The sequence below is a fragment of the Equus przewalskii genome, chromosome 1, assembly GCF_037783145.1.
Source record: "Equus przewalskii isolate Varuska chromosome 1, EquPr2, whole genome shotgun sequence".
Classification (NCBI taxonomy): domain Eukaryota; kingdom Metazoa; phylum Chordata; class Mammalia; order Perissodactyla; family Equidae; genus Equus; species Equus przewalskii.
In genome coordinates, this window is record NC_091831.1 from 28,635,036 (window position 1) to 28,661,062 (window position 26,027).

A 26,027-nucleotide genomic window follows, 5' to 3' on the forward strand; every position below is an offset into this window, starting at 1 on the left:
TATAATTACTTCTGAAAAAGCAGGACTAGACCATAAATAATATCAATGCCCCTATGGCCACCTGATAAGACAGAAGTCTATGTATCCCATCATTCTTTAGCTGTAACCATAAAGTCTGGTTTTACACCTAGGATATCCAAGAACCAACAGATTAAAAACATCAAATATCAGACTATACGAATTTGCCAAACATACACATAGCAAAAGACAAAGCATGATACAAAGTTAAAGAATTAGGTTCCAAAGGATTTAAAAGCATCCACAAAATCCAATCCAAGCTCATACTGTGCTTCAACCTAAAACTGATAAGTAACCACCAATCCTGATATCTCCCATTCTCCACTATCTACATTCCCCCTTTTATCTCCTGAATTTCTCTACAGATTTCATCAGTTCTTATGGGTCTTGGGATTCTAATCTATATGGCCTTTCCTTTCCCAGAAAGTGATACAGCATCTGGCCCCCACATTTTACTATCTCTACAATTTAGCGATATTTTTGTTTTGTTCTCCCTATTAGATAATAGTTTTGCCCCCAATCTCCTTTACCCAGGTTTTCCTGATCACTCAACCTCTTGCTTTTCCTCACCTCGTCCTTACTACAATATTTAGCCTCTCCTGTCAAAATAGAGTATGTATCCCTTTTCTGACATCTGTAATTCTCGCTCATAGTTAATACCCCCTTCCTTTCCCAGAGACTGTCACCATGGCCTTAGGTCCTCATCCCCAGTCCTTATCTTCCTAAATAAGGCCTCTTCCTTTCCAGAGTTTGTCAACATTAGTTTGGCCAAGCTGGGATTGCATCCTGAAGGCAAAGGCTATCTCTCCCCCGTCATTCTACAAGTCTCCCACCAGCCCTGGCTTTCTCTCCGCCACCCCTAGATCCATCAGCATCCAGTCCTGCCCGTTTCCCCCCATCCCTACTTCCAATATCTTTCCTCTCACTATCCCGCGCTCCCCTTCTCCACTCCTGAATGCACCCTCCCCGGGCCTTACCCGTAACAGTGACACCGGTAAGGCCCTGTCAGCGGCCTCACGGCGTCTCTCCTCCGGGCTTCCTCCGCTCTTCAGTAACTGTCCCCACGCCCCTTTCCCTCCAGGGCCCCGCGCGCCGCCCAGATCCCCCTCCCCGATTAAGCTCCCGCTGTCACTTGGCCTCTCATCCACAAGATGGCGGAGCTGCTGCCCCCACCCCCGGGTCCTCTCCTCTATCTCTTCCCGCCTCCCTGGAGCTCCAGTCCCGTCCCGTCCCTTCAGCCGACCCCGCCGCCGGCCTCGGCCCAAGGTCCCGCTGCCCCCTCCTCCGGTGGGCGGGCGACCCAGGCCCGAGCCTCAGCGACGCCGCCAACGCCACTGCCTCCACCGGTCCCCGGCCTGCACCTTCTCCTCACCATAAACTTGAGCGCTTTCTCCTGCAGCACCGCTTCGGCCGGGTCCATAATCGCCAAGGGCCACTGGCTCTGCACTCCGCCGGGGCCGCCCCCTTGGTGCCAGGCCGCAGCCAACGCAGCGCCCGGATCCCGCCTCCTCTTCCTTCCCCCCGCCCTCTCTTACCTTTCGGGCACCGGCAGGGGGGCTAGGGAAGACCGGCTATTCCGTGCGCATGCGTGAGCCCGCTGGCTCAGGGGATTTGTAGTTCTGGAGCTTCTCGCAGCAAAAAGTGAGTCCACGCCACGAACTGCAACTCCCGCAGTTCACTGCGGCAGGGTCGCCGGACCGACGAGCCAAAACTAAACAACTTGCCCGCAAGCAGAGAAAATCAGCTGATGGGAATCGTAGTTTACACCGTCTACGGGAGCGGCACAGCTGTCTCCGTGGTTACCAAGAGACGCCAGTGGCTGCTTGCCTGGCATTTGATATCAAGATGGCGACCAGTGCCTCACCTGTAGCCCAAATACTGAAAGAAACTGTGAGAGGACTCAGAGGTCCTAGGCCCTCCCTAAGTGTAGTTTTAGAGAACTAGATAGCCCCAAATTTCATATTTCTGGCGTCTGCGGGACGGATTTCGACCCAGAGACGCTGGGCCTATGGGCACCTGGCAGGACTTCGCAGATCAGCGCAGAATTTCAAGGTCCTGCTAAGCCGTCGCTCCACATTTCTCCTGAGGACCTTATTTTCCCCCACGGCAAGTCAGGGCCTGGTAGAACTCGCTCAGGAAATTCTCGATGTTTAGCTCTCAGAAAGCATAACCTGCTACTGCTGACCCTGAGATGTGCATTAAGGGTCAAACAAGTACTTTTTAAAAGGCTTCAGTGGTAGAATATAATGGCCATCCGGCATATAAAGCATGTAAGTATTTAGTCTGGCCTTGAAAGGGACAATATGAATTTATTTTGGAAATTGGGTATACTCTAGGTGGAAAAAAACACTAGGGTTGTGCTAAAAGTGATAGGCTTATACAAAATATCTGAATTTATAAAATAAGCTAATTAAGGAAATGCTTTTTCACTTATAGGGAAAATTTCCATTGTAAACTATTTATTCATTCGTTCATTCAACAAACTAAGCATATAACCGTGTGCAGACATCCCAAGAAATGAGGATTCATTAGTGAACATGATAGACCCAGTCTTGTGGAGCTTACAATTCTAGGATGTTAATACTTTGTCATAGTCATCCCTATGTCTACAAAACTCAGCACAATACCTAATATATAATAAGTTTTCAGTTAATAGAAAGTTTTACTTTTTAATTTCCAAAAAAATTCAACACAAGTACAAAATGGAGAAGACTTAAAACTCATTCATATGAAAACTATCCCCAGGTTTTCATAGGACTAAGGCAGTATGTGACACTTGCCAAAAAAGCTAAAGGAGTCCTAGGCAGCTTGAAGAGTAGTGTCTGGGAATAGAGGCTTATGGTCTTATTGAAGTACTTTGTTCAGTTATGAGCACCATGTTCTACAAACATCCTATGCAGGAGCATAGCCAAGGGCAGTATGACCAAGAGAGAAAATATTGGTGGATGCTTACTCTAAAAAAACAGCGCCTAGGAATAACACAACAACTAAATTCAAGTGTTTGAAAGTATTGAGAGGCATATGTATGTAGCTCCTTAGGGCAAACTCGGACCAATGGTGGGATAATAATAATGGTGGTGATGATAATTACAGCTATCACCTCATTAGCTCTTTGTGCCAGGGACTGTATTAAGCATTTTGCTTTCATGATCTCTAATATTCATAGTAACTCTGTAAAACAGGTATTATTATCTCTAATTCGCAGATGAAGTAAATGGAACTGATAGAAGATAAACAACTTGCTCAAGTCATACAGCAAATTACATAGTCAGTATTCTAACTCAAGTCTGCTTGACCCTAAGCCCTGTGCTATTTTCACTGAACCACACTGCAGTGACATAGTACTCAGACTCAGAGCTTTCTGGTAATCAGAGCTGACTTGACAGAGGAATGGACTACCCCATTCCTGAAAACATACACAGGCAAGATGACCATCTGTCAGGGGTATCGTCTAGGGGATTTCAGTTTGGATGGGAGGTTAACATATTTTTTTTTTTAAGATTTTATTTTTTCCTTTTTCTCCCCAAAGCCCTCCAGTACATAGTTGTATATTCTTCGTTGTGGGTCCTTCTAGTTGTGGCATGTGGGACGCTGCCTCAGCGTGGTTTGATGAGCAGTGCCATGTCCACGCCCAGGATTCGAACCAACGAAACACTGAGCCGCCTGCAGCAGAGCGCGCGAACTTAACCACTCGGCCACGGGGCCAGCCCCGGGAGGTTAACATATTTTAAACTCTAAGATGCTATTCTGTTGAGAAGTCATTTGTTTTACTTTGTTACCCATAGAGGAGTATGAAAATATTGACTGATGAGGCTGGCAGTCAATGAAGGTCCTCACTTTTTCCAGTCACGTAAAGGTAAGAATTAGTAAGGCAGATACAAGGAGTTTTTTGTTTAGAAGCCAAACCAGCTAGATAGTTCATATGTATAGGGTTTGAAACTGAGCAGACAGGGGCTAAGTGAGAAACGGTAAATTGTCTCTCTTGAACACTGACCACTATGGTCAAACAAACTGAGAAATCCAACTGTGAATTGCCTATGAAGCCCCTCATATCCAACATAGTTTAGGACAGTTTATTAGACTAGAAGTTAAGAGGCCTGGTTCTAGCTGATCCTTTCTCTAGTTAATTGGTTGAGTTTGGGCGATTAAATGAACCTCTTTTGTCATCTGGAAAACAAAGGTCTCTGCCAACAATAAAATAAGTGCACCTATGAGCCCACTTATGGCTCAGTTGCTCAAGGAGAATACTAAATCATTAGAACCTTTAAAGTTCCACTTTACTGGAAAACTGGATTTCCAGTGTGAGAAATCACAGCTACTACTGGACATAATTTTTTCCCCTAACTTCCTAGTGTAAGACTACAGAATACTCTGACTTATCCTGGTCTATTAGTGTCTGTATCCAGCCAGTAATCTATCAAAATGTCTCTTCCAGCCTCCACCTCCCATGCCAGCCTGTTCCAGACTCCTTTCATCTTTTTTTGCTTAGTTCACTATATTCACCTCCAATCCAGTTCTCTGACTCCAGGCTCTCTCTGTCCACCTCATCTGATAATCTCTTTTAGACTTTGCTTTCATCACATTTCTTCTCTGCCCAATCCTTTTATGTCTCTCTTATCTTCTATATCGTTTTTAAATTCCTTTGTCTGGCCTTCCAGACCTTCTTAATCTTATCCAATCCTCCCTCTCCAGCCTTACTTCTCACTCTGCTTTAATACACCCCTCTACTTCAATCAGGCCTTTCTCCTACTCACACCTGCTCAGCACACTCCTGCCTCCTGGCCTTAGTTTATGGGAGTCATTTTGCTATTCTAGAAGGCTTTCCTTTTCCCATCTTGCCTACTCACCTTTCAAGATCTGATTTAAATCTTACTTTAAAGAAATAGCTGTCTAGTTGTTTATCCCCTTTTAGCGCCATAGCCTGCTCCCTTTTCCCTCCTCCCATAGGCAGTGTTTATCTTTTTGTTGGTATGGTTCTTGCAAAAGAGATAATTGTTTTGAGTGTGCTACATTTTTAACTCACAAATGTAATATTGTTTTATATATCTCATTATGTTTCATACTTCTTGCACCCAGTACCTATGGTTTTAAGATCCATTCATGTTGCTATGTGTACATAGAACCTGTTGCTTTTAACTGCTGAATAGTAGTCTGTTGGTGTGTATCCACCACGTTCTACCTATCTACTGTCCCAGCAAAACTTCCAGTTCCCAATCACCCCAATAACGCTGTAGTGATCAACCTCCTACCTGCCCCTCTGAGTGAGAATATCTTTGGGAATACATACCTAACATCATACTTGCTGGTTCATAGGCTATGAACGACACTTAACTGGACTATGTAGTGGCAAATTGCAGTACAGAAAGACCACAACAGTCTACGCTTCCACCATACACTCTACCACACTTAGCATTATCGAGCTTTTCACTTCTTTTTGCCAGTCTATATGCTTTACCTTCTCTAGGCAACCCCACAAGGATCATGCCCTTCTTTAAGCACACTCCTCTGCTCTTCTAACCGCTTTCTCCATTGTGTGCACTTATAACACATAGCAGGCCAGAGCCAGAAACATTCCCCACTTGCCTGTACTTTTTTCTCATCCCATGGCATTTCTTTTTCCTATACTACTAAGGTTCTCAACCCTGATTGCATGTAAGAGTCATTTGAGGGGCTGGCCCCGTGGCCAAGTGATGAAGTTCGTGCACTCCACTGCAGGCGGCCCAGTGTTTCGTTGGTTCGAATCCTGGATGCGGACATGGCACTGCTCATCAACCACGCTGAGGCGGCGTCACACATGCCACAACTAGAAGGACCCACAACGAAGAATATACAACTATGTACTGGAGGGCTTTGGGGAGAAAAAGGAAAAAAAATTAAAAATCTTTAAAAACTCTTTAAAAAAAAGTCATTTGAGGAGCTTTATGAAAAATATTGATGCCCAAGCTCTATCCCCCAGGTATTCTGATTTAATAGATCTATGATAGCCATTTGGCAATGGTAATTTTAAAAGGTCTCTGATCAGTTCTTATCTGCAGCCATATTTGAGATCACTGCCTTGGAGTTTAGCTGCCCAGTGCCTTCTTGCTGACCTCTGGCTATCCAGAGTCCCCCTCCATGCCCCTCTTGCTTTCCAAACTCTAGAATTACCCCCCCCCCCAAAACTAATCTATTTTCCAAGGATAGCCAAATGAAGCTCAAGGTTGAATAGAAGCAAAGTGATTAACTGATTAAAAACCCATCAACTATTTGAATATCTGATAGGCTTAATCCTAGGATCAAGAGGTCCAGTGGAAGTGGGAAAGGTTTTTTGTATTTTAGTTAGCAGGAGAAATACTGTTTTAGTTGGAGGGCTAAATAAAGAATTTTTCCCCTTTTCCCTCACTTCCTTGTCCTCATAAAAAGTCAAGAATCAGTTCCCTACTTCTTTGTTGACCTCATTGGGGCTTTATATTCTCGTGCCTAAGTGGAACAAGTCATTATTAACAGTGAACTGTGATCCAGATTAGGTTCCCTCAACAGAAGCTCCTACTATCACAGGCCAAAGCCAACTTTGTCTGGATAGAGCACTCAGTCCCCTTCAGGTCGGCTCTGTGGAGTGGGGATGGGGTGGGGTGATTGATAGTGGGGCTACCGGAAAGAGTGTTCCAGGCAAAGGTAAGTGCATTTTTGATGATGCAATCTGAGAACCAAACCAATGCTAGTGTGACTTTAGGGGAAGAGTGGCACCAGATGAGACTGCAGAGGACAATAGCATGGAGTTCTATAGGCAAGCCATTATTTAGTTGGCATATGCTTGTCAGGTGAACCAGCTGACATCCTTTCTAACTGGGGTCGGTGCCTGTGCCTTACCAGCTATAAAATATCTTGACTTTCGCCCCAGCTTATAAGCCAAATTAAGGAATTTGGACTTTATCCTGAGGGTTGTAAGAAACTACTGAAAAATTTTAAGCAGGGCTGCAGCGTGGTTAGCTTTGTATTTTTAGAAAAATCATTTGTGGCTGGAGACTGGGAGAAGGATTATGACGTTGCTGAAATTTTCCTGAGAGAGATGATGGAGGCCTGATGAGGGAGGTGATGAGAACAGAAAGAAGTAGATAGACTCCAAAGATACTGAGGAGATAGAATCTGTAGAACTTGGTGATTGATTAGATATGTCATGGATGATGTTAATGGGATGTGTCAAAGATGACTTCTAGGTGTCTGGCTCAGGAAACAGGATGAATGAGGAGTGCCATTTTTTGAGACAGGGAACACAATAGAAGGAACAGGTGGTGGGAAGATAATCAGTTCTTTTTCAGACATACTGTTTCAAGGTGCCTGTGAGACTTCCACATGGATTCAGACTTTGAAGAGGCAGATGGATATTTGAAACTGAAGTTAGAGAGAAAGGCCTGGGCTCCAGGTAGATATCTTTAGCATAAAGGTGGTAATTGAAGCCCCCTTCCCCAGGAAAGGATGACATCACCCAGGAAAAATGCAAGCAGTGTAAAGAGCAGCAGATCTTGGAGAGAGTCCTAAAGAACATTAAGATTTACAGGATGTTGCTTATCAAAGGGCAAGGAGTTGGCTGGGAGGGCGAAAGGGGTAAAGGGGCACGTATGTATGGTGATGGATGGATGGCAACTAGACTTTTAGTGGTGAACACAATGCAGTCTATACAGAAGCTGAAATATAATGATGTACACCTGAAATTTGCATGATGTTATAAACCAATGTGACCTCAGTAGATAAAACTAAAAAAAAAAAAAAATGTTTACGGGATAAGCAGAAGAAGAGGAGCCAGCAAAGGAGCCCAAGAAGTGACTAGAGAGGCAGGAGGAAAATCTGGCAAGTGCAGATCATGGTGGGAAGCAGATGCCATACTGCAGTGAGTTGAAGAGGGAAGCTGAGGAAATGGAGACTGTTGAGTCTCGTCTTATAAAACGAGTTACTGTCAAGGAAAAGAGAGAAAGGAGAGCACAGTAGTTAAAGGTAGAAGCTGGGGGTCTAGCAAAAGTGGTTATTGTTTTGTTTGAAAGCAGGGAGACTTTAGTCCAAAGGAAACTGAAGAGGCATGACACTTAAATGCAACAACTGACCTCTGATAGGGCCCTGGAATAACACACATATACACTGACACACAGAAGAGAAAACAGCTATAAAAGATATTAGTGGGACAACGAGGAAAAAACTGTATATGGGTTGTATGTTAGATAATAGTATTATATCAATGTTAAATTTCCCCGAGTGTGATAATAGTATTGTGAGAATAAGAGAATTCGAGAATGTCCTTGTTCTTAGGAGATACATCCTGAAGCGTTTAGGGTGAAATGTTATGATGCCTACAACTAACTTTCAAATGGTTTAGGGAAAAATAGTGTGTGTTTGCGGAGAGAGAGAGAGAAGGAAAGAGGGAGAGAACTAAAGCAAATGTAACAAAATGTTAATAATTGGTGGATCTAGGTGAAGGGTTATGGCTATTCTTATACCCTTCTTGCAACTTTTTGAGGGTTTGAAATTTTCCAAAATAAAAACCTGGGGAATAAAAAGAAGTGAGAGACTTGAGCATATTTAAATGCTGTTGGAAAGGATCCGTTAGAGAGAGAAAGTTTGAAGATAAAAACAGAAAAAGAGGGGATAATGATGGAGGCAGGTCCTGGGAAAATAAGAGTGTATGAGATCCAGATGGAGGGATTAGTCTGCAGTGACAGAAAGGAAGGAAGAGAGTACGGGTGCAAAAGCAGGTGAGGTATAGAGTTGGAGGAGAAAGGTTGAGGAAGCCCTTTCTAATGGCTGTTAGAATAGGCAACTAGCAATCTCTGCCACACAAAGAAATGAGATTTTGCATTTTCTGCTCTTCTGGATTATGTTTATCCCCTTTCTTTCATTCATTAGCACAGACAATCAAAAAGTAGCTTTCTTTAGGGGCTGGCCCCGTGGCCGAGTGGTTAAGTTCGCACGCTCTGCTGCAGGCGGCTCAGTGTTTCGTTGGTTCGAATCCTGGGCGCGGACATGGCACTGCTCATCAAACCACGCTGAGGCAGCGTCCCACATGCCACAACTAGAAGAATCCACAACGAAGAATATACAACTATGTACCGGGGGGTGTTGGGAGAAAAAGGAAATAATAAAATCTTTTAAAAAAAAGTAGCTTTCTTTAGATTAGATTAATGTTGTGCTAGACCAGTGGTTCTCAGCAATTTGTCCCCAGAGGACATTTAGCAATGTCTGTGCTCCAAGCCTGCAGCAGGAGGATGCTGTGTAGGACACAGGATACCTCCTCCTTTTTAAGGATATGTTCTAGAAGTCCAATCAAACAGTTCTGCTTTGTCTCATTGGTAACTATGTGACCTTGGACAAGTTACTTAACCTCTCTATGCCTCATCAGCAAAATGGGGACCATAATAGTTCCCATCTCATTGGGCTACTCTAAAGATTCATAGAAAATCCTTAGGACATTACCTGGCATGTAGTAAGTACTCAATAAACGTTAGCAATTAATAGCTCTAAATTTCACATAATTTTCATATAGAATCAAGATGGGCTCGGTTTGTACCTTCTCCTTCCTGAACAATTTAGTCTTAAAACCATTATGTAGGACAGAATGACGTTGATGTTCATGCTGAGAGGTGGTCTGGCATGGAGTTTTGGAGCCCAAGTGGTGTGGTAAGGGTATCCATGTGGAGGAAGAAACCAGCAGCAGTGATAGGAGATTGGCTCCATACACAAATACATATATTCCCTAGCTCTGCCCACTAAGAGGGCCTTGGAGCAGCAATACCCAATAACAATGAGTACACTTAGCATCTTTGCTGCATGTTTTTCCCAGTTTGGGAGATTAATAAGCCTTTTGTGCTAACAAAGTATCTTTCTCGTGATTTCTTTGCTTAGATTTGTTAGACACTGTTTAACCAATAGTATTTACCACACTTCACCTTATAGACTTTAGTTAAAGTTTATGCAGGTTATTTTCTCTTTAACTGGCCTTTGTCCAGATCCCATCACTACCATTCCTTCAAGTTGATGATTTCCTTTAAGTGGCTGCTATCGTCTCCCAGACATTTCCATTATCTGAAGCAATTTTTCATTTGATTCCTCCTTTCTTCCAAAAATTCCATTTGAGGAAGAGATGACCAGGGCCAGAATTAGTTCTATCAGTGAATACTTAACACTCACTATGTGTTTATCATTCTGTAGGTAAGTAAGAGATGAGCCCTGCCTTCAAGAAGCTTTCTGTTTTGTAAGGGAAATAAAACAGAAAAATATATACTAACCAGGGCTTTCTTGGCAACAGTAGGGGCTGGTATCAATCAGGGTCCTGGCACATGCAAACTTGATTAATTTGAGGAGGGTTTAATTAAGGGCCTATTTTTGAAGGTGTGGGCAGGATTTAAGGAGACCAGCAAGGGATAGTGCACACCCCTGGGCTAGCAGCAGCAGGGAGCCATACCACTCATAGGCCTGAAGGGTCGGGGAGCGCATGGTTACCAGACCCTGAGAAGGTAGCTGTGGGGAGAGGGCCACTTGACAATAGCTACGGCCTTCAAAAGGGAAGGCAGCCCTTCCACAGTCACTCAACGGGGAGGGATCTGGAAGGATTCATACCCCAGCATCACTTTCCTCCTGCCCTCTAAGCTTCTTCTATCTCCTGTTAGCTAAACAACCAGAAGCCAGAGGGCAAGATGCAGTCCATATAGGTCGTTTCCCAGGGTGGGAGAAGATGGAGAGTGTCTTTGGAAGGGCAAATGGAAGATTTTAGCATAGGGCCTGCTTAGGGGTGGGTGAGATTTGGAATCTGCAAGGCAGTGGCGGGCACTCAGGGAGGCCCAACGGAAAAATCCAGGGGGACTTACAGCTGGAAGGAGCTTCCATGTGGGGCAAATTAGTCAGTAAGTGAACAAAGAGCAATCCAGACAGCCAGGCTGTCAGCCTCTGAGAGGTCTGGGAGCAGACTGGGGCAGGAGGTGGGGGAAAGGCAGGACTTTAATGTCAGAGAATTACCCCTTAAATCAAATGCAACACCCTCCATGTATCAAGAGACAATTTTTGATGGGAACAGCTTTGAAGAAAGGCAGGAGTGTAGAGGAGAGAGCAAGGACAGCTATACAGGAAGGTCTGGGTTTCCTATCCCGAAATATTTGTCTTGGGGTTCTGCCACAGTTGTCCCTTCTACCACTACTGCACCTGGATCCTAGGAGTCCTTTTCTCACTGGCCCAAATGCAAATGAAACCCGTTTGACTTGGTTTGTCCTTTCCACAGCTAAAATAGGCTGACATTTAAAATAATAATTTTTAAAAAACACCTTACTTCAGGCACCGGCTCCATGGCCAAGTGGTTGAGTTCATGCGCTCCTCTTTGGTGGCCCAGGGTTTCACCAGTTCAGATCCTGGGCACGGACATGGCACCACTCATCAGGCCATGCTGAGGCAGCATCCCGCATAGCAGAACTAGAAGGACCTACAACTAGAATATACAACTATGTACTGGGCGGCTTTGGGGGGAAGAAGAAGAATTTTTTTAAAAAATTCTTACTTCAGAAACAATAACAAAACCAAGAGAACACCTAGAAGTAAACACACAGACACAGAAAGGAAAAAGGTATAGTGTGTGTGTATTTAACTTTCACTTGTGTAAACATTCAAACATAAAGGTAAAGAGAAGAATATGATGAACCTCCTTTACTCATTACTCAGCTTCAAAAATATTGACTTATGGCCACTTTTGTTTCATGTGAACCCGCACCCACTTCTTTCCCCATCCTCTGGATTATATTGATGCAAATCTCATATATATAATTTCAGCCATGAATATGTCAGTAGCTTGTAATATCTAAGGTCATAAAACTCTGTACAGATTTCTGATCTCAAAGATTTCCTGAGCACAGAATTCCTTTATCCTAATCCTGTATACAGTTATTAATGGACACATGACTGAATGCTACTCTCCAGTCTCTGTCAGAGAACTGTCCCAGAAACGTCCTAACTGGTGGAGAGCTTCCTATCTAAACTTTATCCTCAGTCTTTCAGTTCTCCTTGCTGGTTCCGTTGCTGGGCTGAGGGTCTCCCTCATTCACAGCAGAGCCCTGGAGATTGACCCTGAGAACCACCATCCGGTTAGGCTTAGCACTGCAGCTTTAGCTGGATCAGGAGGAGAAGACGCATGTAAGGCACTTTTCCTGGCCACAGCTCATGGTAGGGACTCTATAAATGTTGGAGGGTGATGATGCTAATGATGTTGACAAGGTCCTAACAGAATCTTGTCAAGGACGTGGGTCCAGAGAAGACATAACAAAGATTCATTTACCAAAATTTGGCTTTGAAGGCTTAACTTGAATCTAAGTATGGCAGAGTAGTTTTTCTGTTTATTTAATTCGCTTTCTCTAGAACATAGGGAATTTAACAGACGGAGGGGCTCTATCACATAATACTGGAGATATCCAAAGAGTTGTAAAGCTGGGCTTTTGAAAGATATAATTGTTTTGTTATGAGGGCTCACCTCCCAACATTCTCCTCAATTCAGTCACCTGTCACTGAGGGAGTCCTTCAGAGAAGGGGCCAGACCCTGGGAGAAAGGATTGAAAAAGGATCTCAGGATGGGGTCAGGGTGGAGGTGGAAAAGGGAGAGAAGTAGCAAGTGGAAGGACATTCTCTGCCTCCCTCCAGAGTCAGAGGGCACAAGGGTCCCACACTGACATGAGTGGGAAGAGAAGCCAAATGACAGAGCCAATAAGCCACTCTTGAATCTTCAGGTCTCTTTGTAGTTATAAAACATTTTTATTCAAATCATCAATACTAGGTGGGGACTTGAGTGGCTCACAGCCAAACCCTTTGGGGCACAAACTGTGCTATTCACTCCCTTCAGTGCCAGGGGTACCGGTTGGTGCCAGTTACCTCATGAACAAAATAGTTAGCTGCTAAAACACCAATGAGATTTCTTGATTCTAAACCTCTGAGCTCCTGAACAGACCTCCTCTGTGACTCTCCCAGTGATAACTGTGAGAAACCAGAGAAAGGCAACTCAGAGGCTTCCTGTAGCCTTAGTTCAGGGACACCTCCACTGAGGAAGAACCGAGGGTTGATTCCGAAGAGTAGGTGGATAAATCCTGCTCAAACATTTCTGGGACAAAAAAAAAAATCAAAGTGCCAGTTCACACTCTTTCCCCTTCTGTACCTCACTAAGCAGCCTGAGTTTGAGTTGATGAACCTTTATTGTGCTGAAATAGAGAAAACTGTAAATTGTTCTGTATAAAAAGGCAGGCAGGGCAGAAAGCTTCCGGTGGAAAAGAAGGGATTCTGAAGGTGGAGGAGGGGGCTAAAGAGAGGCCACCGAAGTCAGAGGAGCAAGGAAGGAAGTCCTCCCTCGAGCCCAGGCATGTCTACCTCAGAGCCTTTGCCCTTGCTAGTCACACTCTGACCCACGCTGCTCTCTCCTCTCCTGACTGGTCCTCTCACCCTTCCAGCATCAGAGCACCCAGTTAGTCCCTTTAGAGCAATTGTCACAATTTATGATTAGTGTCCACTTACTCATGTTTCATTTGTCTCCCCCATGGACTGTAAGTGTCATGACATGAAGGAGGACCCAGGTATATCTTATTCATTATTGACGCAGCACCTGTTGTGGTAGGTGCTCAATAAATATTTGCGAAAGGGAAGATAGGAAGGGAAGAAGGGAGAGAGATTTTGGTGGGGAGAAGCTTCTGTAAGGAGAGATCTTTAAAGAGTGAAGTATAGTTGAATTTCCCTTTTTTGCTATCCCTTTAAGAGACTAAAAAATTACTCTTCAACGCTATTTAGAGTCAAATTTGTGTTTAAAAAAAAAGAGAGACTTCATGCTGACTACACGGGTATATTCACTATGAAAAAATTCATTGAGCTGTAACCTTATTATTCTGTGCACTTTTCTGTATGTATATTACACTTAAATAAAAATTACATTAAAAATGAGAGAAGGAGAGAAAGAGGCTGTACCAGTCCCAGGTGTGTAAAACACAAATACAAGTGAGGAGTAGAAAGGAAAGCATAGGTGAGGCCGGGGACCAGAGTGAATTCGAACAAAGGCAAGACGAAGAAACGCAGTTGGCATGTATGAAAAACTAAGGAGATCTGGGGGAGTGGAGGTGAGGGCTGCCTGAGGTTAGATTAGTGGCCTGGATGCCACGGTGGGGAGTTTGGGTTTGATTAGGAACTAGTTGAGGGCAGTGTTCATAGTTTATATCAACGGTTTTCCGGTTTTGGATGCACAATGATCATTCGGAGAGCTTGTTAAACAGTGGACTCATGAGCCCCATATTCAGAGATTCTGATCTAGAAGACTGCATGGGGCCCACGAACCTGCATTTTAACAAGCTTGTCAGATGATTTAATTAAAGATTGTCCTCTGGCCATAATTTGAGAAACACAGAACAGCCCCTCACTCTCCCATTTGGCCCAGGATCCAGGGTTCTTGTCAGATATTTGTTGATTTTGATGAAGATCAAACATAGTATCAAAGTGAGCATGACTCTCAGGCTAGATGTCCTGTTCCTAGCTTAGATCAGAATTTAGATCCTGCTATAGAAAGACACTTTCCGTACTTATAATTGTTTGGCGGTTTTCACTGGTTTTGTAGTTAAGAGCGCAGGCTCTGGGCCCAAAACCCAGGTTCAATTCCTGGACCAGTTATTTAACTTCTCTGAGCCTGTTTCTTCAGCTATAAAATGGGGATAGATAATAGGATCTACTTCAAAGGATTATTATGAGGATTAAATAAATTACTGAGTGAAAGCATTCACCACCATGCCTAGCATGTTTTAAACTCTCATTAAATGACCACAAAGATCCTGTTCCCTTGCGGTCCTCCTCTCCTAGCCCTTCCTCCCTCTGTCTTCTTCTCCAACACTGAGTAATAGAAACAACTGGAGAAGTAATTGGGCTTTAGCTTTGCAGACAGGGTCCAAAACGTCTTGCAGCCTCCTGCCCTCCCCAGTGCCAGGGCAGCCAGGCAGGGAGAGGTCTGGCCTCTGTAGACCTCTAGCAACCTCTGTGTGAGAGAGGTTTTCCACTGAGACTCTTGGTCTTACCTGCCCCCAAATTTTATTAGTGCTAGGTCTGATTTATTTCCGGCTCTGGATTCGTAACTCCAAATTAGTTAATGAGTTGATATAGTTGTGCCTCATGAGAATATAGATCTCCTTACCTTGGATTTTCTCTAGCGGGAGGTTGAGAAATCAAGAAAATCTTCAAGGGTGGCAGGAGGGCAAGAGTCAGGATTATCATCTTTTTTTAATTCTTTTTTAGGAGTGAAGCTGGCAACCATTCCTCATTGCCCCTCCACCCATGCTGCTCAAGTGCCAATGCCCCAGTGTGCTAGAACTCACGGGCAAGACCTCATGAGCAGACAATGGCTGGACAGTCACTCAGCTGCAGAACACCCCTCCCTTCCCACGGCAGGGCTTCAGCTGGCGGATCTGGCAGTTTATTTGTCAATATTATTTGTTGTTAGCTTAATTGTAAGAAAATTGAAAAGTGTAACACATAGCCATGAAACCCTTAAGGCTGGTTAATCTTTTTGGATTGTAACCAATGTAATTTTTATTAGCTGATCCCATCTTGATTATAATATGCAGAGCCCTGGAAAAGTTGCTGAAGGCTTCAAGTCATGGTGTGCACAGAGAACAGACAGGCTCCATCATCTGCATTTTCTGCCAAGGAGAGAGAAAGGGCAGAGGAAGCTGGACTGAGAGAATTGTATTTGAGATGCCAGTGGGGAGAGGGAAGCAGTCTCCACGATGCATGCAGAAACAGTCCTGGTAACCCCTGAGTAGAGGGGCTAGGCCAAGCCAGGTCAGGTGCTTATGTGCCTTATATGCTGGAGGTGTCAGGCCCAACAGTATGCTGCAAGGACATTTGAGTAAGGGCCATAGCTCAGAATTAGGTTTCAGTAGAGGAAATGGAAACAAATCCAAAAGGCCAAAGAAAGCACATGTTCTTTCCATCAGCATTGGCTTATTTATGATTCTTCAAGGAGTCCCTCTTCTTCAGTTTTACAGTTCAAGGACGGTGGCATCAAAAATCAGAACTAGATCTTCAGTTGAGAGTTTGCAATTTGTAAGGGATGACTCTGGCAGTCTCTGGTCCCTCTCTGGACTTTGATTTTCTGCACCAAAGAATGGAGAACAGACATTATCATCCATTCTACTGCCTCTTTCTCGGCTCTGACATATGAGAGGGTCTCCTTCTCTGCTTTTTCTTCTCCAGAGAAGGAAGGGGATTTACCTTCCTTGGGTACCTCTAAATACCCAATCCAGCAATGAGCCCCTGCAAAGGGTGAAGTTAGGGGCCAGAAACACCAGGATTCTACCAACACTTGATTGATGCCCTTGACCCCCAACCATACACTCCAACAAATGAGCCAGCAGCCTATTCTAGACAAATGAGGAGCCTAGAGGCAGCACATGAGCATTTTTTTTCCTTAGCCCTTTTATGAATATAAATATTTAGTGCATGGTGTTTTTCAGAATTAAATCTCTGAGCCTAGATGAGCCTGGTAATATCATTATGTAGATACCAGGGACGAGCTACCTGTGACTGCTGCGTGTCTTCTCATTCAGCGACGCCTGTGATGACTTGATGCACTTTCATTTGCCAGGGCAATCATTAATTGCATATGAAACAGTTGGTGTTTGGCTTTAAGGGAAGCCGATTGGGTCAGTCACCAAGTGTTTGGCTCAGTGATCTACAGCTGGCTCTTTGCTCCTGCACTCCTGCTTTCCTTTCAAAGCAGTCTTACTCAGTGTTTTTAGGACCCCCTGAGGAAGAGGCTGTGAAACATAGGGGGTTTTAATCTGTGTTTTCCTTTGGGCATTATGGCTTTAATTTTAATATTTTGGATAATAAAGAATGATTTTAAATTAAATTTGCGAGTCTGCCATCTGTGATTGTTTGGACTTTTTCCTCCTTTCTGGCGGGGTTTTTTCTTAATTCTTTCTGAACATTAGCAAGAGTGGGTTGAGAGTGGAGGAACAAGGGGGAGCAGAGTAGGTAAACCCTTGGAACTTAGAGGAATGAGAAAAGGCTTTGATCCTTGGCCTTTGGCCCTGGGGGTTGGTGGAAAAACCTTGATGCCCTGGGGCTGGCCCCGTGGCCGAGTGGTTAAGTTCGCGCGCTCCGCTGCAGGCGGCCCAGTGTTTCGTCGGTTCGAATCCTAGGCGCGGACATGGCACTGCTCGTCAGACCACGCTGAGGCAGCGTCCCACATGCCACAACTAGAGGAACCCACAACGAAGAATACACAACTATGTACCGGGGGGCTTTGGGGAGAAAAAGGAAAAAATAAAAAAAAATCTTTAAAAAAAAAAAAAAAAACCTTGATGCCCTGGGTCAAAATCACAAAAGTTAACTCAGATGTAATTGCAGCTTCCTGTCATCTCTTCTTTTTTTTTTGAGGAAGATTAGCCCTGAGCTAACTGCTGCCGATCATCCTTTCACTGAGGAATATTGACCCTGAGCTAACATCTGCTGCCAATCCTCCTCTTTTCGCTGAGGAAGACTGACCCTGAGCTAACATCCATGTCCATCTTCCACTACTTTATATGTGGGACACCTACCACAGCATAGCTTGCCAAGCGGTGCCACGTCCACACCTGGGATCGGAACCAGCGAACCCAGGGCAGCCAAAGCAGAACGTGCACACTTAACTGCTGTGCCACCGGGCCGGCCCCTGTCATCTCTTCTTGACTTGACTTTAAGAAAGTGATTTGCCAAGGTTATGCCTCAGTTTGCCCAGCTGTTAAATAAAGAAGTGATTTTCCCCATGGAGGTACCACTACAGTTTTGATACAGTCCTCCATCTGAGGACAACCACTGGAACCCAAGGCATTATCATTATCCACCAAAGGCCGAAAGGGTCTGAGGGGTTATGTGTGTTTCCAGATCTAAAACTAAATCCGAAAAATCTCTACCTAGAAATATGTTCTTAATCTTGTCAGTAAAATCCAGGAAGAAGAATTTTCTACCCTTCCAAGGGAAGTGAGGACACATCATCATCACCACTGCAGACCATGGCATTAATGAGTCAGACAGACAGTGCCATTGAACACAGACAAATACTGAGTGAATGCCAGAATAAAATGAAAAAGCACCTGCCAGCACAGGGGTTGGTATGATGAGTGGGTTAGCTAGGGAAGGTGGGGCTGGGGGCTTGCACAGCAAGGCAAGTAACTCGTTCTCCTCTATTTAGTGGAAGGAGGCTTCTTGGAGGGGTCAAATTTTGTCTTTGAGAGGGGAGAGAGAGTTTGAGGAGGAGTGCAGGGAGAGGATCCCTGGCAGAGCACATGGGCCGTCAGAGCAAAAGCCTCAGGAGAATGCAGTGATGAGGGCCTGGAAGGCTAAGAAGATGAGTGGAAGGAGATAGACCCGGGGATGGAGATAAAGTGAAAGGGGAGGAAAGCCACTTTAAATGTTCTCTGAAACCAGAATAGGGTATAAATAAAATCCCAGGAAGCTGCTGGAGGCCTGAAGTTGTGTGTAGGTCAGACACTCTGTTAGCATCAGAGTGATTTCCCACTGTCTCCATTCCCTCACCCCAAATTCTGCTTTTATAAAATCTGGGTGGGGCTCCCAGCCACCCAACTACACAGAGAGAGCCAAAATCATTGCTACACAAGTCAGAGGACAAAGGTTCATGAAATGAGCTTGAAGGTCAGGGAGGCAATAGCCATGGCTCTAAGCAGGATCGAAGCTCAGGTAAACAAGTATTTATCATGTTTTTAAGACCTCACATGAGCATCCTTTGTCCCACATGACTCCTAGACTGAGAGATAAGCTTGGAATCTCAATCAATCTCTCTCTTCTCTCTCTCTCTCTCGATCGTTCTCTCTCTCTCTCTCTCTCTCTCCACACACACACACACACACACACACACACACGCAGATTCTCTCTCCCCCTCCTCCTCTTCCTCTCTTCTCTCTAAAATTCCTGGTTCTCCTAAATACAACCTTGGTATCCCCACAATAGTAGAAAACAACCCCAACAAGTGCCTATGAAAAAAGCCTTTAAGACTCATGAATATTTAGCTCGTCCTCATGTAAAATATATGACTTTGTGTAAGGATCAGGCGAATGAGGTGCATGATTTTTTTCTGATTTATGGGCCTGGAGACGGATTATTCATAGCAGAGCAGCTGTGTGGAAAGATTCATCCGCTGCAAAATGTGATTGTACATCAGGCAGTGTGTGGGAACGGAGCTATGACTAATGGCTGCTTTACATATAAATGAGAAGGTTTGTGCTGGGAACTGTAAAAAAATACAATCACTCAGCTGATGGGCAGGCTCCTTATCGTGGGTGCAGGAGAAGGACCACAGGAAAGGCAGGCAAATAAATGCCTTGCCCCCAAAAGCTGAGCCAGGTGGGGGTGAGTGTCAGGGAATGGGAGAAGGATGGGGGGAATTGGAGAAGCAGCCAACTCTCCTGGTCTGGCTGTAGTCAGTCTCTGCATTTGTAACTCTGTCTTCCAGGCCCCCCTGTGACCCCTGAGAGCTTGCCAGGGCAGAGAAGGCCCAATGGAAGTGTCTGCATCACCAATACATCCAGGGGTGACGATCAGGCCCTGAACTCTCCAGAGCTTGGCGTTAGGCTGCTGAAGATTCAGGTCCATTTAAGGAGTCAGCACAGGATTCATTTGGGTAAACCTCTAAAGAGAAAAATTGCATGAATCTGAGATTTCCCTCTGCCACTCCTCACATCTCCCTCGCTTTCCCCTGTTCGTCTCTCTCCTCTCTTGTAGCTGAGACAGGCTGTCTAGACATTGCAGATGTGGACAGATGTTGGGTCTGTAATTTATAACAACGGCCTCCAGAAGGCAATTCCAATTTGTTTCGGTAAGGCTTTGAGTTACAGGCAGAAAAAATATCCTGTAAATACCGTTGACTTACATGGTAACTACACCAAGGGTTTACTTAGTGAGCAATCACTAACTACAGCATAATTACATATCCCTGCAGATTACCAGAGAATTTAATGACACTGAGCAGGTAATGACCACTAAACTGAGTTTCTGGCTTTGGGAGGACCTGGAGAGCAAGGGACTTGAGCCATACTTAACAGGAATTTATGCCTATTTCTTCAAGTCACCAATTAGTCTCCATTTTGAGGGCTTTTCAGTTTTATCTACATGCTAGACATCCCCTCGCCATCATACTGAACTCCAAGCAAGTTGGATGCTGGGTGTTGCTTTCCACTGATGCAGTTTAAAACCATGCAGTATCTGTAGGTATTCACAAAGCCCTCAGACAAGCCAGGAGGCTAGAAAATTATCTTTGCTCTTATCATAATGGGTCAGCAGCAGGGCTGAGCTGCACCAATCCACTCTCACTCTCTCCTGCTGGCCGATGACTAAACAGCTGTCCAGGCCAGCAGTGAATGGGACTGGCCCACCCAAGATCAAGCTAATCCTCATGGGGACTATATTCTGATCTGGTCATTATAATGGGAAATGGAAAGGTGAATTTCTGGAATAGTTTTTCAAGAAATTTGGGATGCTTCTTACTATCATCTGAGATAGTATATATGGAGGAGGAGCAGGAGGCTAATATTAAGGCCAGTACACAGAGAGGTTAAGTATCTGGCCATAATCAGAGTCTGTTGGTAGCAGAAGCCAAATTTTCACTTGAGGTCTGCCATCCCTGAGAACTCTGACCAGTTGGTTCCTCTGGGTTTAGGGAATCAGAGCTGCTGGCAGCTGGGGAGCTCAGGCTTCCCTGGATATATAGGGTTGCAGCTGAAATAGCCATCAGGGTATCATTCATATCAGTCTGGGGGAAAGGGAAAGAGGAGTAAGAATAAAGGGGGTAGGAAAATGTGGAAATCAAATGAACACGTTGACCGGGTTGGATTCCAATTTTTAATCCATCACCAACCTCTTCTAGTTTATCCATTCCATAGAAGCTTCCTTCCCTCTCTTGCCTGTCCAAAGACAAACAAGACTTAATAAGCCTCTAGGCACCTGGGTTTCCACAGACCCTGAAAAGAGTACCTGATGCCAGTTTAAGAACAGATATTGTCTAGAGAACCCTGATTCTTGGCGATGGCAGTTGTTTTCTCCCTCTCCCATTCCTCCCCTCCCCTGTCCCTGCTTACTGAGTGTATCCATCCAACTTCAATGATATCTTGCTTCACCTGAAGAAGTGGGTCTGGTTTAGAGTGTCAGCTCCTGGCAGAGCCACAAAACCAACCACTGGCTGGGAGGGTAGGCCACCTGGGCCAAAGGAAAGGAGTTAGGATGATCAGGTGTTGTGACTGAAACTGCTCTTCACTGGTGGCCATTGACCAGTGGGTCTAGCTGTAAGGTCTGGCCTAGTAGAAAAGGTGTCAGCAGCAGCAGAATGGGTTTAGGAAACAATTTGTGTCTTAGAAGTTTAAGGTTTTGGATGCAATATCTTAAAGAGACTCTTGAGACTTAATTTGTGGAGACTTCAAAAAATATGAGTGAGTCCTGCCTGCCAGGGGTATGTGAGATTTTTGTCCCACTGAAAGATATAGAATATAGAAGACAATGGCCTGGAGCCCTCTAACACCAGGAGATCCTTGTAAATGCCCCAAGCCCCACACAGTTCCCTGGAATGAGTGGATATGGTTACTTGTACTTCTGGCCCTAGGAGGGCCGTGGGGAGAAGGAGGAATGCCCTCTGGTCAGGGAGGACAAATGAGCTATAATAATGTTAATAGCTGACATGAATTGAGAGATTACTATGTGCCAGGCATATATTATCTCTTTGATGATACATCTATGCACTAGCATTTTGATAAAGAGAAAGTTACCCACTGCTAGGCAACAGAACTTTCCTCAAAACAAGAGGAAGCACATAGTACACAGTCTCATTCTGCAGCCTGCCAGTATTAGCTGGAAGGTCACATATAGTTTCTAGGAGTGAAGGATACAGCAAGAGGACAAGGCAGCTACAAGGACACATGGCCATAGATGTCTGTGGGGAAGGGACTTCAGGGGGCAGACTCAGGTGTCTGCATACTTGGAGAGTAGATACCACTGGGATATGAGAGTACTAAGGAGAGGATGGGTTTACTGATACACGTGTATATGTACATGAACATATGTCCACACACAACATGCACACATAGACATATATCATCTGGTAAGTAAATATCTCTGAATTCATGAGAAAGGACCACATAGCTTAGGCACAAGGGACATATTACAAGATGTGATTGATTCTGTGCACACAGGAATGATGCTCCATCTCCCACAAATATCCCTTCCCAGACTTCTTGATAAGCTAACTCAAACCTGGGGTGTTGGAGGAGGACATAGCAGGATTGGGAGGGGTTTGCCTTATGGGCATCTCCCCAGAGGGATTAAGGTCTTGTCTTCTCTAAACCTACCCTTCCTGCCAGGGCCAGGCCTGGTCTCTGAGATATCTTGTGTATCTGTGGGAAGGCTATGGGTGGACAGACTAGGGTCCGGTCAGGAGGAAGCATAGGTCCAGAGTCTAACCTGAGGTTGTTTAATACTGATCAAACCCTGAGAATCCAAAACTAGTTGCCTGAAATAAATAGTAGAAAGACAGGAGATTTGGAGCCAGAAAGCCTAGGTTTGATTCCTGCTCTTTTTACTGATTAGCTTCTCATTCATTCGTTCACTTAATAAATATTTAGTGAGCATCCATCGTGTGCCAGGTGTGTGACATTTTTGGGGCAAGTTATTGTAACTCAGTTGGCATCAGTTTTCTCATCTCTAAAACAGGGATCATAATGCACAGCTATGACAGTTGTGAGGATTACATGAGATGAGGTGCTTGGTACATAGTTGATTCTCAATAAATGCTTCTTGTTGTTCTTATCACTAGTAAAAGAATTCCAATTATGCCTCTTTAATAAAGTCTCTTTCTTTTGCTGTTTTCTCCCCCAAAAAAGTGGATGAGGTGTGTCTGGGGGAAGTTTGGGAGAATTTTGTATGGCTGAAAATCAGCCACTTCTCATAGATGGCTCTGACAGTGGGCCCAGGACGTGGCTCCTCTCTGGAGTGAGGCAGCACAGCACAAGTTTCGCACCATGGTTGTCCTATTCACTTATCTGTCTCCCTTCCTGGACCGGGAGCTCTTCAGGGACAGGGACTTGTCTTCACTTGTTTAGCATTGTGGCCACAGTGCCTCTGACAGTCCCTGGCACACAGGAGGCATTCAGCAGAGGTTTGCTGAGTGAATAAAAGAAGGAAGGAACTGGGTTTCTAGCCCTATAGTGGCTGTGCAGACCCCTCAGTCCTTCATTCAACAAACATTTATTGAGCAACTACAATGTCCTGGGTACTGTACTAGGTGTTGGAAATATAATGGTGAGCAAAATAGATATGGCCCCCGCCCTCAGGAAGCTCAGAGTCCAGAGGGAGAATACAGGCTGTAACCAAATAGTCACAAAAGGAAACATATCCTTACAATGTGTGGTCTGTGTGGTAAAAGGAAGTAAATGATGCCTAGAAAGTATATCAAAGAAGAGAGAGCTAACCAAGTCCAGGTAGTCACAAAAGGCTTCCTCCAGGATGCAACATTTCAGCTGACATCTGAAGTGGGAGTAGGTGTTAAGGCCATGTTGGGGAGGTGCTGCTGCCACCAAGAGTCTTCCAAGGAGAGGAAACCTCACGTGCACAGCCCCAGTGGCTGGTTTGAACACAGCACATTCAGAGAATAGGAAAAGGCCAATATGGTTGGAGGACAGTTTGCAGCTGAGAGCACGGGGCAGAGAAGTTGGAGACATGGGTTCTAGTCTTTATCCTAAGAGCAAGGGGACACCATAGCGGGGTTTCAAAGTGAGGGATGGTAATAGTGACATGACCACTACTTCGCTGAGTTGAGGGGGCAAGAGGGCATGTGGGGAGACCAATCAGGAGGGTGTTAAGTTAGCTAGGCAACAGAAGGCAGTGGCCTTGGACTGGGGCGGTGGAGATAGCAAAAGATGGATGAGAAAACACTTTCGAGGGGAGGTGAAAGGACTCGCTGACGGTCAGGTCCTGCAGTTGCAGATGAGGGAGCAGGAGGAGCCATGGATAACTCCTAGGTTTGTAAAACTTGCTCCTAGAGTCTGCCTGCTCCTCGTTCACCTCTATAAAAGGTCTCCTTTCTCATCCAGCCAAGAGTTTGGTTCTGCTAGCCTTCAGAGATGGATGGATTTCCACTTCCAGAGAATGAGAGAGATTACTAGGGGCCCCAAGGTATCAGGGAGGCACCTAGAGGGTCATTTTCCCAACCAAGCTCTTGCCACTTAGGCACTCATTTATCCTCCCAAACTCAGCCAAACCCAAACACACAGACTCTCAGACTCTCTGGCTCCCCAGACTTACACAGACTTCCAAACACTCCCTACAGACCACTTCATCCTATCCTTATTTATCCTTGCCTCCCCAAGCCCTCCATGCCCCCCTTTCCCACTCTTCTCTCTACCCCGCCCCAGCCCCTACCTCCCTCTGCCTCCACTTCACCCTATTAAGAAACAACAACCCCCCAGAACCCCTGCCCCCAGCTGCTGCTCCCTGAGCCCCGCCTGCCCTCCCTCCTCCTGCTCCTCTCCCTGACAGATGCCTCAGAGCCCCAGGCCGCAGTTAAGGTGACGAGATGCAGCAATTCTTTATGAACATTTCATTCCTGCTCGCTACACGACGTAAATTAGATGGTGTGTTACATTCGGGCAATAAGAGAGATATGTCACCACGACGCTGGCCCATTGGATGGAGAGGGTAATCCTGCCGTGAATTTCATTACTGCTTTTATATAGACAGAATTAGCTTGGTGACAGCGAGCCTGATTGTCTTTCACTAGGGGTTTGGCGAAGAGCTGAAAGGATTTCACCCTGATGTGCACACTACGGAGTGACCCCGCTCACCAGCGGCTCTGCTGATTGCTTTGCACCTTGCAGACCCGCGATTGGCTCAGCCTCTCTGCTGCCTCGCCTCCCTCCCTGGTCCCCAGCCCTCCCTGCCTGGCTTTTTCTTGAAGCAAGAAGAAAGGAGACCTAATGGAGGAGTCACAAGGTCATGAACGGAAATCTGTATGTGGGCGGGGTGGGGGTGGGGGGCAAGGTGGCAGAGAAAAAGAAACAAACCAACAATCCCTTTCTGATCAGAGCCTCCTGGACAGAAGCTGTGGCCACTCACTTTTGCCCCCCAGAAAAGGGCAAGAAAGCCGAGGTCCCTAGGGCACATGCCCATTGCCCTCAGGGCAAAGGAACTGGTTAGTGGGCTGGTAAATCCTTGGGAGTCTCCAGGGCAGAGACTCTGGAGCTGCCATCAGATTCTTGTCCCTTTGTCTCTTGCATCTCTGGGTCCTTCCCCTGTGGTGGCTCGGGCTCTCTCTCACCTCCTAGCCAGGGAGAGTTAAGAGAAACAAGAGTGAGAACTGTTGTCACTCCCAGCCTGTGGACCCAGCAATTCCAATGTGAAGGTGAGGGAGGGGCGTGGATTCCCTTCACTCCATTTCCCACACTCATCTGATCCTGTTGTGGCCCCCACCCCAACCCCCAACACATATACATAACACTCTTCAATGACTTCTGAAATCCTCAACAGAACCTAGATGGCCCAGCCCAGCAGCCTGCAAACAAGTCCAGACCAGAGACTTCATTCCTTCAGTTTGTTTCCGTGGGAGTGGCTAGTTCTGAGAGCCAGCCCCCTCTCTGTTCTCTTGGCCTCTGCCTTGATATCTCTCACCTTGTGTCATCTTGTCCACTCCTTCCTTCACCTCTGTCAATCTTTCAGCAAACGTCTTCTGCCAGGCCTTCCCAAGGCAGTTGGTTGCCCCCGGGGCTGGCCAGGGAAATTGACCATTGCTGGACCCCTGTTGACTGCTCTGCCCCCTCCAGAAGCCCCCATGGAGACCCTCAAAGATTCCATTCCTTGGGGGTCCAGGGGCCAGGCATCAAGCAGACAGAATAATCTCCTCAAAGCCTCTCATCTTTTGGTCAATCCGACACATCTATCAGGCAAGTTTCTTTCGCGGCCCAGATCAGCCAGCTCGGCAGCTTGTACACTGAGAGGGATTAAGGCCACAA

At 45.5% G+C, this 26,027-nt stretch overlaps 2 protein-coding genes across 11 annotated transcripts in view; one reads left to right on the top strand and one right to left on the bottom strand.

Moving 5' to 3' along the window:
* The window catches only part of BTRC (beta-transducin repeat containing E3 ubiquitin protein ligase), a 167,035-nt gene extending 165,178 nt beyond the window's left edge, over positions 1-1,857 (bottom strand). The window contains exon 1 of one of the 9 annotated variants that reach the window (XM_070608801.1): positions 1,554-1,857. Coding sequence is in view for 4 of the 9 variants with exons in the window: in XM_008520887.2 (XP_008519109.1) it covers positions 1,391-1,438 (48 nt within the window). In the remaining 5 variants the exon portion in view is untranslated. Of the gene's footprint in view, positions 1-995; positions 1,184-1,390 lie in introns of those variants that run through there. The other 8 variants (XM_070608819.1, XM_008520887.2, XM_008520891.2 and 5 more) reach the window with 8 other exon arrangements.
* LOC139081788 (uncharacterized) lies at positions 1,089-22,863 on the top strand. 2 transcript variants are annotated; one of them, XM_070608850.1, is made up of 2 exons: positions 1,089-2,288; positions 15,274-16,891. In XM_070608850.1, exon 1 carries the CDS (start codon positions 1,170-1,172, stop codon positions 1,608-1,610), a length of 441 nt encoding a protein of 146 aa, XP_070464951.1. In that variant the 5' UTR covers positions 1,089-1,169; the 3' UTR covers positions 1,611-2,288; positions 15,274-16,891. The 2 variants fall into 2 exon arrangements, with proteins under 2 accessions (XP_070464951.1, XP_070464960.1); XM_070608859.1 differs by lacking the exon at positions 15,274-16,891 and adding an exon at positions 19,493-22,863 and having other exon boundaries at positions 1,106-2,288.
* Positions 22,864-26,027: the final 3,164 nt, after the last annotated feature.